The 11527-nt window shown below is 54.6% G+C and overlaps 4 protein-coding genes across 4 annotated transcripts; 2 read left to right on the top strand and 2 right to left on the bottom strand.

Annotated features, from left to right (window-relative positions):
• Positions 1-490: 490 nt before the first annotated feature.
• J7T54_008228 (Eukaryotic translation initiation factor 2 subunit gamma) lies at positions 491-2135 on the bottom strand (the record flags this gene model as incomplete). Its single annotated transcript, XM_051508451.1, has 3 exons — positions 491-518; positions 583-1569; positions 1621-2135. 3 exons carry the CDS (start codon positions 2133-2135, stop codon positions 491-493), a joined length of 1530 nt encoding a protein of 509 aa, XP_051360466.1.
• Positions 2136-4245: 2110 nt separating this feature from the next.
• On the top strand, positions 4246-5812 carry J7T54_008229 (uncharacterized protein; the record flags this gene model as incomplete). Its single annotated transcript, XM_051508452.1, has 3 exons — positions 4246-4258; positions 4316-5010; positions 5060-5812. 3 exons carry the CDS (start codon positions 4246-4248, stop codon positions 5810-5812), a joined length of 1461 nt encoding a protein of 486 aa, XP_051360467.1.
• Positions 5813-6586: 774 nt separating this feature from the next.
• J7T54_008230 (ATP-dependent RNA helicase eIF4A) lies at positions 6587-8155 on the bottom strand (the record flags this gene model as incomplete). Its single annotated transcript, XM_051508454.1, has 4 exons — positions 6587-7240; positions 7294-7718; positions 7775-7852; positions 8122-8155. 4 exons carry the CDS (start codon positions 8153-8155, stop codon positions 6587-6589), a joined length of 1191 nt encoding a protein of 396 aa, XP_051360468.1.
• A 708-nt stretch (positions 8156-8863) lies between these two features.
• Positions 8864-10409, top strand: J7T54_008231 (F-box protein-like protein; the record flags this gene model as incomplete). Its single annotated transcript, XM_051508455.1, has 2 exons — positions 8864-9135; positions 9233-10409. The coding sequence occupies 2 exons, from the start codon at positions 8864-8866 to the stop codon at positions 10407-10409; spliced, it is 1449 nt and encodes a 482-aa protein (XP_051360469.1).
• Between the last annotated feature and the right edge of the window lie 1118 nt (positions 10410-11527).

Genomic DNA, 11527 nt, shown 5'->3' on the forward strand with positions numbered 1-11527 from the left:
GGTGAAGCATGCAAGAAAGGTTCGCAAATAATTACTAGTACTTAAGACTCGGGTACACACCCATGTAGGAATTCAAATGGGACTACATGTTGGTCATCCGCACAACACTGAACATCTAGCCGCTAGCCTGTGCCTTCAGCCCAGAACTCCAGTCCGTGGAAAGAAAGAACCCAACCCTCCGCTCTATGCCAACAGAGGGCCATGCCTAGGCGTTGCCAGGCGCCAGGATGCAGAGACCTAACACAGGTGACATACCATTGTCTCAACCTCATCATGTAGAGCTAACAGCTGTCTGCGGCCGGTGTTTTGGTTCGTACGCACTCATCATCGTAATTGTGATATCCTCGTGTGGAAAGGAAATTCCGCTTCTGCGCCACGGGAAGCAAACCCCAACGCCAACCCCATCTAAGGGACGCGCCTAATCTTCAACATGCCTGGTTCTATGTGCCATATCCCGACAATTTTCTTCCGTGCAAAGACCATATCTTTCTTAGTTGCTGGGCTCCACGGTGACACCGCTACAAGGAAATTCAAGTTAGCACACATCACATACTGAATAAGGGGTTGAATGGTGCGACTTACGCTCGGATGAAGGCCCATCCAATGAGACGCCAATGCTTGTCGATACGGCGAGACAGCGAGATCTTCTCACCAATGCTTGTGCAGGCAGGGGTGGTCAAAACCAGCTTGGCGGCATCGTGCTTGATAGCAGAGACCTTGGCACCAGTTGACGAGGAGCCAATGTTGACCATGATGACTTCGTTCTTGACCAGCTTGGACACCTTAGCACCCTTGCCATCGGCAGTGCGCACACCCAGCAGACGACGCAGCAGGTTGAACTCAATTTCAAGTTCGCTGTAAATCTCGGGCAGTGTGCCCTTGAGGCCGAGAACGAAACCAACCAAACGATCGGCACGGCACAGAGTAGGGTCAATACGTGTACCCACACCAATCAGGCCACCGGGCACGGCGTACTTGAGGTCGTTTGTTTCGGAGTTGAGCGAGATGACGCGGCTGAAGATGGGTGTGCACTTGAGCGCACCGCTGTCATCGCGGGACACGATACCAGGACGAATCTCCACCTCGTCACCGAGCTTGAGGACACCGTGCAGAATGCAGCCACCAGCGACACCACCCTTGAGCTCGTCGATAGACACACCGGGCTTGTTGACGTCGAAGGACCGGATAATCATCATACGGGGGTCCATGGAGAAGTCACGAGGAGGTACCTCGATGGTGTTGACAATGGTGTCAAGCACGGCGTCAACGTTGAACTTGAGCTGCGCAGAGATGGGGATAACGGGTGCGTTGGCTGCGACGGTACCACGGATGAATTTGCGGATCGACTCGTAGTGCTGCTTGGCGTCCTCTTCCCTCACCAAGTCGACCTTGTTCTGTAGGATGATGATCTTGTCGAGCTTCATGATTTCAATGGCGGCCAAATGCTCAGCAGTCTGGGGCTGAGGGCAGGGCTCATTGGCTGCGATGAGAAGGAAGGCGGCATCCATGACGGCGGCACCTGACAACATAGTGCTCATCAGAATGTCGTGACCGGGGCAATCGACGAAACTGTACTTGTTAACGTCACGTCCTGTCTGCTTATTCCATGTTCTGACTCACGAGACGTGTCGGACCAGGCGGTATTTACCCTCACATCCGGAGCGCTCGCAAGGGGGGTCGACTTCCTTGTCGCTGCCAAAGCTCCTGTAGCAGCCTGGTCGGGGGCACGCAGAGTTGTCGCATTTGTAGATTTTGGCGTTGGCATATCCCAGCTTGATTGTGATGTTGCGCACCAGCTCGTTCTTGAAACGGACGGTCTGCACACCGGAGACGGCCTTGACGACCGTGGACTTTCCGTGAGCGACATGGCCGATAGTACCGATGTTGATCGTGGCTTGGCGCGCAATGATTTCGGGCGTAAGAGGCGAGAGCGTCTTGACGTCGAGGTCCTTGGGCTCTGTCTGGGGGGGCAGGTAAGGCTTCTCGTAGGCGGGGCCAGGAGCGAACGTCGACTTCTTGAGGGCCGACTTCAAGGGCTTCTCTTCGGTTAGGCCCGCATCGTCTTGGCCGTCGAAAGACTCGCCAGACTCGGACTCTGACATAGGGTCGTCGTACTTGTTATCTTCGGCAGACATCTTGGCGGCTGTTGTTGCTTGCGTGAGTGATGTACCTGGTGATGGCCTGTCGTACATCGTGTGAGCAAAAATTAGTGGTGGGGGTTATGACTCTTTGGAGGCCCCGCATTAACTAGAACAATGGAAGATTCTGATTGGGTCAGAGGCTAACCAAGGTTCGCTTCGTCTCGACTACGTAGTGCGAGCAGCGACGGTGGCCAGGCAAGCATTCGATCAAATTTGTGCATCAGTACTCTGAAATGAAACTCGAGGTCTAGTTGAGATGGGCGCAGCACGTTGGCATAGACGACTGGAACAGCCTTAATCATGTATCGAGGTTAACCTCTGCTGCTTTACGACAGTAACGTCCTACAGAAACCTACAATGCCTTTGTCGAACCCAAGAACGCACTGCTTTTCAAGGAACGCGTGCTACGTAACCCCAAACTTCGAATCGAGGGACAAGCGAGCTGAAATAGCGACTGGATATTGATTCCTTAAATAAGGCACATCGACTTCCACATAGGCTGCATGGTAGAGGTGTGTCCTGTGAAACAGAGCGCGGGGTAATCCTTATCGGCTTATCGGGCATGGCAAGCTCACGCTGAGTCTCGGTGTGACCTTGTAGCTCGTTGGAAACGACGCATCGAGGTTCTATCTATATCCCGAAGTTTGATTTTCTTTTACGCCGATTTCCACAGCTGGTGCGCTTTGTCGAGTCCTAGCGTACATTTCTTGTCCCTCACATGCTGAGCGTTGCCTGGTCTAGTATAATCGGCGCCAAGTGCATCACTGAGGCGGATCGCTTTTGTGTTGCAACCCTAGCTCAAGTACGTCCTGTCAATCAATGAACCGCCTGCTCTTTGAGAAGCTTACTACGGATTCTAGGCTATGCGATTAGGCTGAGGAGAGGTTGGTACAAAGACGGGTAAACCCTGGCCATCGATAGACATGATGCTATTTTCAGATCGCAGGTTAATTAATAACCTTGCAGCCCAGCTTCCAGTGGCATTTGGTCCTCCATGTCGGCAGCGACGGATCAAATAGAGAGAGCTTCCGTACCGCATGAAACATCTCGATAGCGAAGAGAGCGACGACGAATCCCGACATGTCGTTTACCGCCCAGGTCTGCATGTGGCTAGAGCTCTAGGTGCTCATCACGGCTGTGGCGCGTTTCATTGGCTGCCGACATGTGCAGACGTCGGCGGTTGTGCAGACTGTCCGCCAATGGGAAGGCATTGCCGGCCACCGGGCTAACCCCAGCGGCAGGCGGTTAATCGCCCACCCAGGCCCGCGCCAGGGTCCCTCCAGTCCAACGACCAATCAGCCTCCCATCGCCCGCCTTACTCTGCAGATTCAAGCAGGAAACACAGCAAAGACTTGGTTGTCTTGCTGTTTGCCATGTTTCTCCAGTCGCCGGCAAGGATGTGGCCGTGGAGGTGCTGCAACAGCCGTTCTTGGCTCGAGGTCTCGCCGCCAGATACTCCTCAGCTGGCCATCCTCACATCGAGTCAAGACTCGGCTCCTCCCCAGTCGCAACACTCCTCTTCTCGTTGAGAACGCCTTTACTAGCTGTGTTGCGAAAGCTCTACGTCGAAAAAATTTACGTTATTCCGTTTTCGCTCGCCAGACTACGCTCACTGAGTGACGCTATTTTGGAGTCGTTCCGGTACTCAAGCTTACACCAATCCGCTGGTTCACACGGCTAGCCGCCGTGTGGGAGCATCGTGGGCGTCTAACCATCCACATCGACTAGTCACTCGATCTTGATCAAGAGCCTGCCTATCAGGAGGCGTCTTCGCGGTCTGTCAAGCTTCTAGGTAAGCCCCATCTTCTCTCTTCCCGGTCATGGGCGCCTGTCTTTCGTCGAATGGGCTGCTCTCGTTGCCGCGCCACTCTGTCGCTTCAAAACCCAATGCATCCCTCTTCGTATGCCTTGATCCATTTTCTCTCTCCATTCTTGGATAGCTGGTCTCTCTGTCTTGTGTGTCATTCTCCTTCTCTTGCGCAAAAGCGTGCCCTAGACTGTGCCTGGGCATATTTCCTCATCAACTGCACCGATCTCTCCTCCAGTGACCGACTGCATCTTTCGAAACTCTTCATATTGGTTCTTAATACACATTCTCTACACAATGCCTGGACGAGGTCCGTCACATGGAACAAGAAACATTGAAAGTGCGAGACGGCTGACCAGTATTGCAGACGAGAAAAGGCGGCCTGCCGCTCTCAACCTCACACCAACACGCACCGGTACATCGGACTCTTCATCATCAGACAACTCGCTCAAGCCTCGGACGCCTCGCTTTGTGGAGGCCACAACTGTACACTCGCCTATTGAAGCAAAGTCTCCTTTTGCAGACCCCGAGAAGTCACACATGGCCCAAGCGCAACCGGGTGACATTGGGTTCGGATACCTCAACAACCGCGAGTCCGTAGCCGTGCCAATGACGCCCAAGACCCCCCTCAAGAGCGCCATGAAGGTGCCGGGGACGCCCGCGAGGAAGTTTGACAACCCCCTAAGCCCGACATTCCGTGAGGACATTCTTGAGAAGCAGGAGAGCGCCACAGACAAGGAGCAGGCTCGCGACGTCAAGATCAAGGCCCGCGTACGCCTCGCCAAAGTTGCTCTCCGTGGTGTCAACTTCAGTTGCGCCCTAATCATCCTTGCCATGCTGTCCTCCAGTTTCGCCATTTTCAACGCTACCAAGAGCCTGCCCAGCCAAAGTAAGATGCCCGCCTGGGCCGAGGATACTAAGATCTGGCCTCAGGTTCTGGTGCTGGTCATGGCCTGCCTGACGCTAGGCGCATGTATCGTTGTGTTCTGTGCCTACTTCCGTGGTGGTCACAAACGAGCTGAGAAGGTGGCCACCTACTATACTATGTTTGCACTTGGCTGGGTGCGTACATTCCTCCCCACTTCACGCTTCACCTTACTGACAGACACAGTTCATTATGAGCATGGTCTTGTGGGCAATCACTGCGGCCCTCTTCCAGAACTCGCGCAACAACTCCGGCAACAAGGACATGTGGGGTTGGTCCTGCGTCCAGAACACCCGTTCTGCTGTCTACGGTGACAAGGTCGACTATCAGCTCATCTGCCGCCTCCAGAACTGGACCTTGATCTGTATCATCATTGAGATTGTGATTGAGGTCATCTGCATCACGCTCTACAGCATCGTCTTCTACCGCTACTACACGAAGCGCCGTCTTGCCAAGTCCATGGATCTCCGTGACCGCGCCCGCTCCGATCTCTACCTCGCTCAGCTGCGCAGCCAGTCCGCCCCCAACACGCCCGGCTTTGGTCCCAAGTCTCCTGCTCTGAGCCAGTACGCCATGTCTCCCCGTCACCCCCCGGCTGCCTTCCGCAACCTCGCCGACATTGAGGAGAGCCCCTTTACCCCTGGTGGCCGTGTGGCCGAGCCAAGCTCGCAGTTCTCTCCATCACAACCCCAGTCCGGCTTCGTGCTCCAGGCTCCCCCAGTTAAAGCCCCCTCGGCGACCCCCAAGACCAAACAGGCTGCCTTCGCCGTCGAGGAGCCTGTCCGCCAACCCTCACCTCCTCAAATTCAAGTCCAGCCTCCTGCTGCTGTCGTAGACGACGAACCCGTCTATGATGCTGTGCCGATCCCCGGCGCCTACGCTGGCCAGGCCATCAAGAGCCCGCCACCCAACCAAGTTGCTTTTGGCCAGGCGAGCTAGGCGATCGATGGATGGATGGCTGCGTGCGTTGCATTTACTGACATGAATTGCTCTGGGCTGGCGAACTTTGGGCTTTGGCGGGGCATTATACCAGGGGCGTTACAGGATCATTCAAACAAACACGAGATGTGTGGAAAGAAGAGACATGGATTTTTCTCTTGGACACAAGCATCTCGAACTTTTCGTATGTATAATTTGGTGTGCGCTTGACAGGCGTGACGAAGTAGGATGAGCTACAGAAATGAGACGTTTACAAAAGATACCACGAGCAGTCTCCAGTGTTCGCTGACGACGATGATGATGATGATGATTCGACGTAGTTGCGACGAGGGAGATATTTGTGGACAGCAAGAACCGTCACAGCAGACGCGATGGAAGAATTTTTAATTTTTTGATTCATTTCGTGAGAAGGACCCCGCAAATACACAAACAGCCGCAGAACAGCATAAAGGTCATTGCATTACTTTTTGGCGGCCCTGATGCACCTTTTTTGTCGTTAAGGCGCCGAGGGCTTCCCGAGCCTTCATCACGCTGCCATTCTTCATTGCTTTCTCCCCGGGCAGAGACGTCCCCAGGCCACCTTCCTTTTGTGGCGGCCTGGGATAGCCCTCTAAAAAAACGGAATCGAAATTCTATCGTCACTGGACAGTAAAAATTCTGACAAATGAAAAGTTTGGTGCCTGAACAGTCCCTGTGTCGTCGAGTCGCTTCAAGGTGATAAGGCTTCGATGAGCGGGAGGGCCCAGGCGTATACGTCGTATTCAGACTCCACACTTAGATGAGGTCGGCCACGTTCATGGGCATTTCCTCAATCTGGGTGCTGTAGAACTGCTCGATCTCGCGCATCATGCGGACGTCGTCGGCGGTGACGAAGTTGATGGCGACACCCTTTCGGCCGAAACGGCCACCACGACCGATACGGTGGATGTAGTTCTCACGGTTGGCGGGGAGATCGTAGTTGATGACCAGGGAGACCTGCTGGACATCGATACCACGGGCCAGGAGGTCAGTGGCGATCAGGACACGGGAGGAGCCGGAGCGGAACTCCTTCATGATCAGGTCACGCTGAGCCATCTCCATATCACCGTGCATGGCCGAAACAGTGAAGTCGCGGGCAGTGAGCTTGTCGGTGAGCCAGTCGACCTTGCGGCGGGTGTTGCAGAAGATGACAGCCTGGGTGATGGTGACGGTCTCGTACAAGTCAGATAGAGTGTCGAGCTTCCACTCCTCCTTCTCGACGGCGATGTAGAACTGCTTGATACCCTCAAGGGTGAGCTCATCCTTCTTGACGAGAATGCGGACGGGGTCGCGCATGAACTTGGTGGTGACCTCAAGGACGTCCTGGGGCATGGTAGCGGACAGGAGCACGACCTGCGTGGACTGGGGAAGCAGCTGGAAGATGTCGTAGATCTGCTCGGTGAAACCACGCTGGAGAACATTGTCAGTACGGTGCATCGCAAGGAAGGCTGACTTCATCTTACAGAAAGCATCTCATCGGCCTCGTCAAGGACGAACATCTTCATGGAGTCGGTACGCAGGAAGCGGCGCTGGATCATGTCCTGGACACGACCGGGAGTACCGACAACGACCTGAGGACCGTCCTGGAGGGCCTTCATGTCATCACGAACGCTAGTACCACCAATGCAGGCGTGGCACTCAATGTTCATGAAGTCGCCGATGGCGACAACGACCTTCTGGATCTGCTGGGCTAGCTCACGGGTGGGAGCAAGGATCATGGCCTGGCAGGCCTTGACGCTGGGGTCGATCTTCTGGAGGACGGAGATGGAGAAGGTGGCGGTCTTGCCAGTACCGGACTGGGCCTGGGCAATGACGTCGTGGCCCTTGATGACGGGCATTATAGCGCGCTGCTGGATAGCAGAGGGACGCTCGAAACCGTAGGCGTACACTGCGCGAATTTGGTCAGACTTGTTTTGTTGATTTTGCCGAGGGCGCTGGACTTACCACCACGGAGGAGCTCCGACTTGAGGCTCATGTCATCAAAGGAGTCGACAGTCTCATCGTAGTTGGATTCGATCTGGCCTGGAAACAGAGTATCAGCATGACGCTCATGATAGATAATTGATGGTCATTCGCATCGCATCGCATCGCCGCTTGGACTATTTCCCCGTCGTCGCTTGGATGGCGGGGCTGACTGGGGTTTGAAGCAGTCGAGGGCAACAAGCCCACAACCCTTGGCGGCTTGCCCCTCAGTCACCCACGCGGGGAGCTTGTACCAAGCGACGAGAACGACAGGACGAGACCGATGATAACATGACCGATGATAACATGAGCGCAGGATCTTTACTCACCCTCAGCGACATCCTCGAGACCTTTGTCAGCCATGATTGCGGTTTGGTGGTTATAAAGGCTAGATCAAGCACAGCTCGACCTAGACTTGAGAGATCGTGGGGTTGGTGAAGAGGAAAAAAAAAGTCGCAGAATCCTCCAACGGGGGGTTGCGAACGGGTTGCGAGTAGAAAGTAAAGTCGACTAGATCCAAGGACACTCGAGTAATACGAGGGCCGGCTGAAATCTAGGAAGAGGTTCTTTGTTCTTGGGTGATCAGGATTTTCCCTTTGAAGGTTGAAGGAGAGAGAGAAAACTTGGGTCGAGGGGCGCTCTTGAGGTATGGGAATTTTTCGACGAGTGGCCTGCCCGCTCGAGTAGTGGAGCCAATCACGAGTCTCAGGAGGACTTCAAAGTGGGCTTCACCGCTGTTCGCGAATTTTTGGGTTTCTGACTTTTTTTTTTTACAGCACTTCCCTCAGTAGGGATTATACTGCCACTGGCGACGCCACCAATTGACCCTGTTCGATGCCCTGGCAGTCCAGCCCCGTCTTGTGACATAGACATGACCTGAGAAAGAACAGTCACCTTTGAGTCTCACACCCCTAGAGTTGCGACAGCGTATCATGAGTCGATTCGCCATCTGACTTGTTCTCGCCTTAGCTCGGCTCCCAGGACCACACTTCGACATTTATCTGTGACTCGGCTTCTGTGAGCATCGAAACTGAGTTTATCTCACTAGACCTCGCGCCTAGATGCCCGGTGATGCCTTCAGCCGTGCCTGTTGAAAATGGGCTTGACCAGGCATCTGACTCTATTCCGAGTCACCCCCTTGGAGTCAAGCCCCTGGGCAACCAATACTTCCATCGTGGTGAAGTCGCGAGAAGCGCCATTGGAACGTGGGCTTCGCTTCCCGAGGAGATGCTGACAGTCCTACTGGAGTATTTGGATGTACCTGGTCTTTTCAACCTTGGGCACACTTGCAAGTACTTTTACGCCATTTGTCATCTTGACGACTTTTGGAAAGCGCTTTTCCTGTAAGAGAACACCCAGGACGAGTAACCCACCTTATGAGTCGATTTTCACGTCACAAGTAGATCAACACTGGGATTCCGGCCGCTGACATGCCAACAGGTCACAACAAGCTGACAGTGTCAACCCAGTGCGCTGGGCCGGGACCTGGAGGTCAACTGTGCTAGGTCTCCAGGAGCAACCTAGCAGGCAGATCGACTGCAGCAACGTTTTTTCCGATGTGCTGCACCGACCCTTTGCTTGCAGCAACATCAATCTACAACACTACGTCACGGGGATCCCCAAAGCAAACCAGATTCGACGGTTTGATAACCTGAGCTACGAGGAATTTGCAAAGCACTGGACAAGCGAGCCGTTCGTCCTGTCGCAATGTATCCAAGATTGGCCGGTCACCTCTCAATGGACTATCGACAGTCTGCTGAAGGACCACGGCAACGTCACTTTTCGGGCGGAGGCAGTGGACTGGACGTTCAAGACTTACTGCCAGTACATGACGGACAACGCGGATGAAAGTCCTCTATACCTGTTCGATCGCGGATTTGCCGAGAAAATGGGCATCAAGGTCGGGCGAGATGCAGACGACGCAGCCTACTGGCGCCCGGACTGCTTTGGACCGGACTTTTTCGAGGTCCTGGGGGACGAGCGGCCAGCGCACCGATGGCTCATTGTCGGCCCCGAGCGAAGCGGTTCGACATTCCATAAAGACCCCAACGCCACGAGCGCTTGGAACGCTGTGATCCAGGGGTCCAAGTACTGGATCATGTTCCCTCCCACGGCACATGTGCCGGGCGTCTACGTCTCCAAGGACAGCAGTGAAGTCACGAGTCCGTTGAGCATTGCCGAGTGGCTCCTGACCTTCCACGAGGAAGCAAGGCAGCTCCCCGAGTGTGTGGAGGGAATCTGTGATGCAGGAGAGATCCTGCACGTACCAAGCGGCTGGTGGCACCTGGTGGTGAATCTGGAGGCAGGAATTGCCTTGACGCAGAACTTTGTGCCCAAGTCGCCGAGCCTGCACCACTTGTCCGAGGCCATCTCTTTCCTGCGTGACAAGGCTGATCAGGTGTCGGGTTTCCGCTCCGACATTGAGAACCCATACGAGCTCTTTGCGCAGAGGCTTGGGTCGAACTACCCCGAAGCGCTCGAGAAAGCAGTGGAGCTGGCGGGCCGTAAGAGTGGCAAGAAACGGAAATGGGATGCTGCTGTGGCTGTTGACGAGACGGAGTCAGGGGGTGGTGGATTCAGCTTTTGCTTTGGAGGCGATGACGAGGATATTGCGTGAAGAGGATCGGCATCTATCTACAGCGGAAGCGCAGAGCTGTTCGAAGCCAGCGCGACCTCGGATATATTTTATTTACAATGCCTTCTACTTCCCCCACGAGGGCGAGTTCGATTCATGCGTACTTGGTCAAGATAAGATGAAGGGTTGTGGCTGCAGCGGCCCTGATGAGCAGGGTCGCTAAGTTGGGTTGGCATGGAAGTACAAGGCAGCCCTTACCTTCTCATTTGTGCATGCGATGTGAGATAGCTGCTCAAGTCGTCATTGGATGTTGCGAAGATGAGATGACACAATTCAAAGCTCTTGGAGATCCTAGCTCTGCTCCCTCAGTCGATGCCCCGTCAGACGCTTGCACCTTATCCATTAGATACTGGACTCGCCGCCTGTGTAATTATGCTGATGAGCGCAGGACAACTACATGTACGTTTATAAATAGTACGTAGTACCTAAGACAGGTCAGATGCGTTGCCAGTGGACTGGACTTGGTGATCGTTCGCCCATTCTTACTGGAGCGCGGGCCAGGCCACGCCAGGTTAACAACCACTGGTCCTGGATGGCCCACCTAAGCTCCAGTCCCGCAGGCTCGATCGACCCTTGCACGAGCCTAGGCAGGAGCAGTTGGCAGCAGCCCCGGGCAGGAGCTAGAAGTCCAGCCCGTCGAGCAAACTCCCGTCACCGACAGACAACTTGAGCCAACCATCAACGCCCATGTACGATCATCGCGCGACGCACGCAATGTAAGCCGCTCGACGGCCACTTGGTTGCGCATTTCATCGCTATCGTTCCCGCGCCACTGCTCTACTTGTTTAGCTTTGTCCGTGCGCCTTCTTGTCTGCGACGTTTGCGTTTCATCAGCATCTCGTCTTTGTCCAAAGTAAGGGTCAGTGCCACAAGAACGCCCCCCTCAATCTTAACACAGCCGGACCTGTACCCATCATTCCTCGTACTCTACTAGGCGATGACTGACAACGGACCAACCATCCAGATCGTCCGCCGCATTATACGTTTCGTCCTTCCATTTCCTGTCCCCTCGAACGTCGATGATCCGAGACGCAACCTAGTTCCGCAATACCGCCACGTCCAAGACCGACTCTTGACGGACTAGACTGCGAAGCGCCTCT

This window comes from Emericellopsis cladophorae (genome assembly GCF_022114955.1).
Source record: "Emericellopsis cladophorae strain MUM 19.33 chromosome Unknown NODE_44_length_188334_cov_123_963608, whole genome shotgun sequence".
NCBI lineage: Eukaryota > Fungi > Ascomycota > Sordariomycetes > Hypocreales > Bionectriaceae > Emericellopsis > Emericellopsis cladophorae.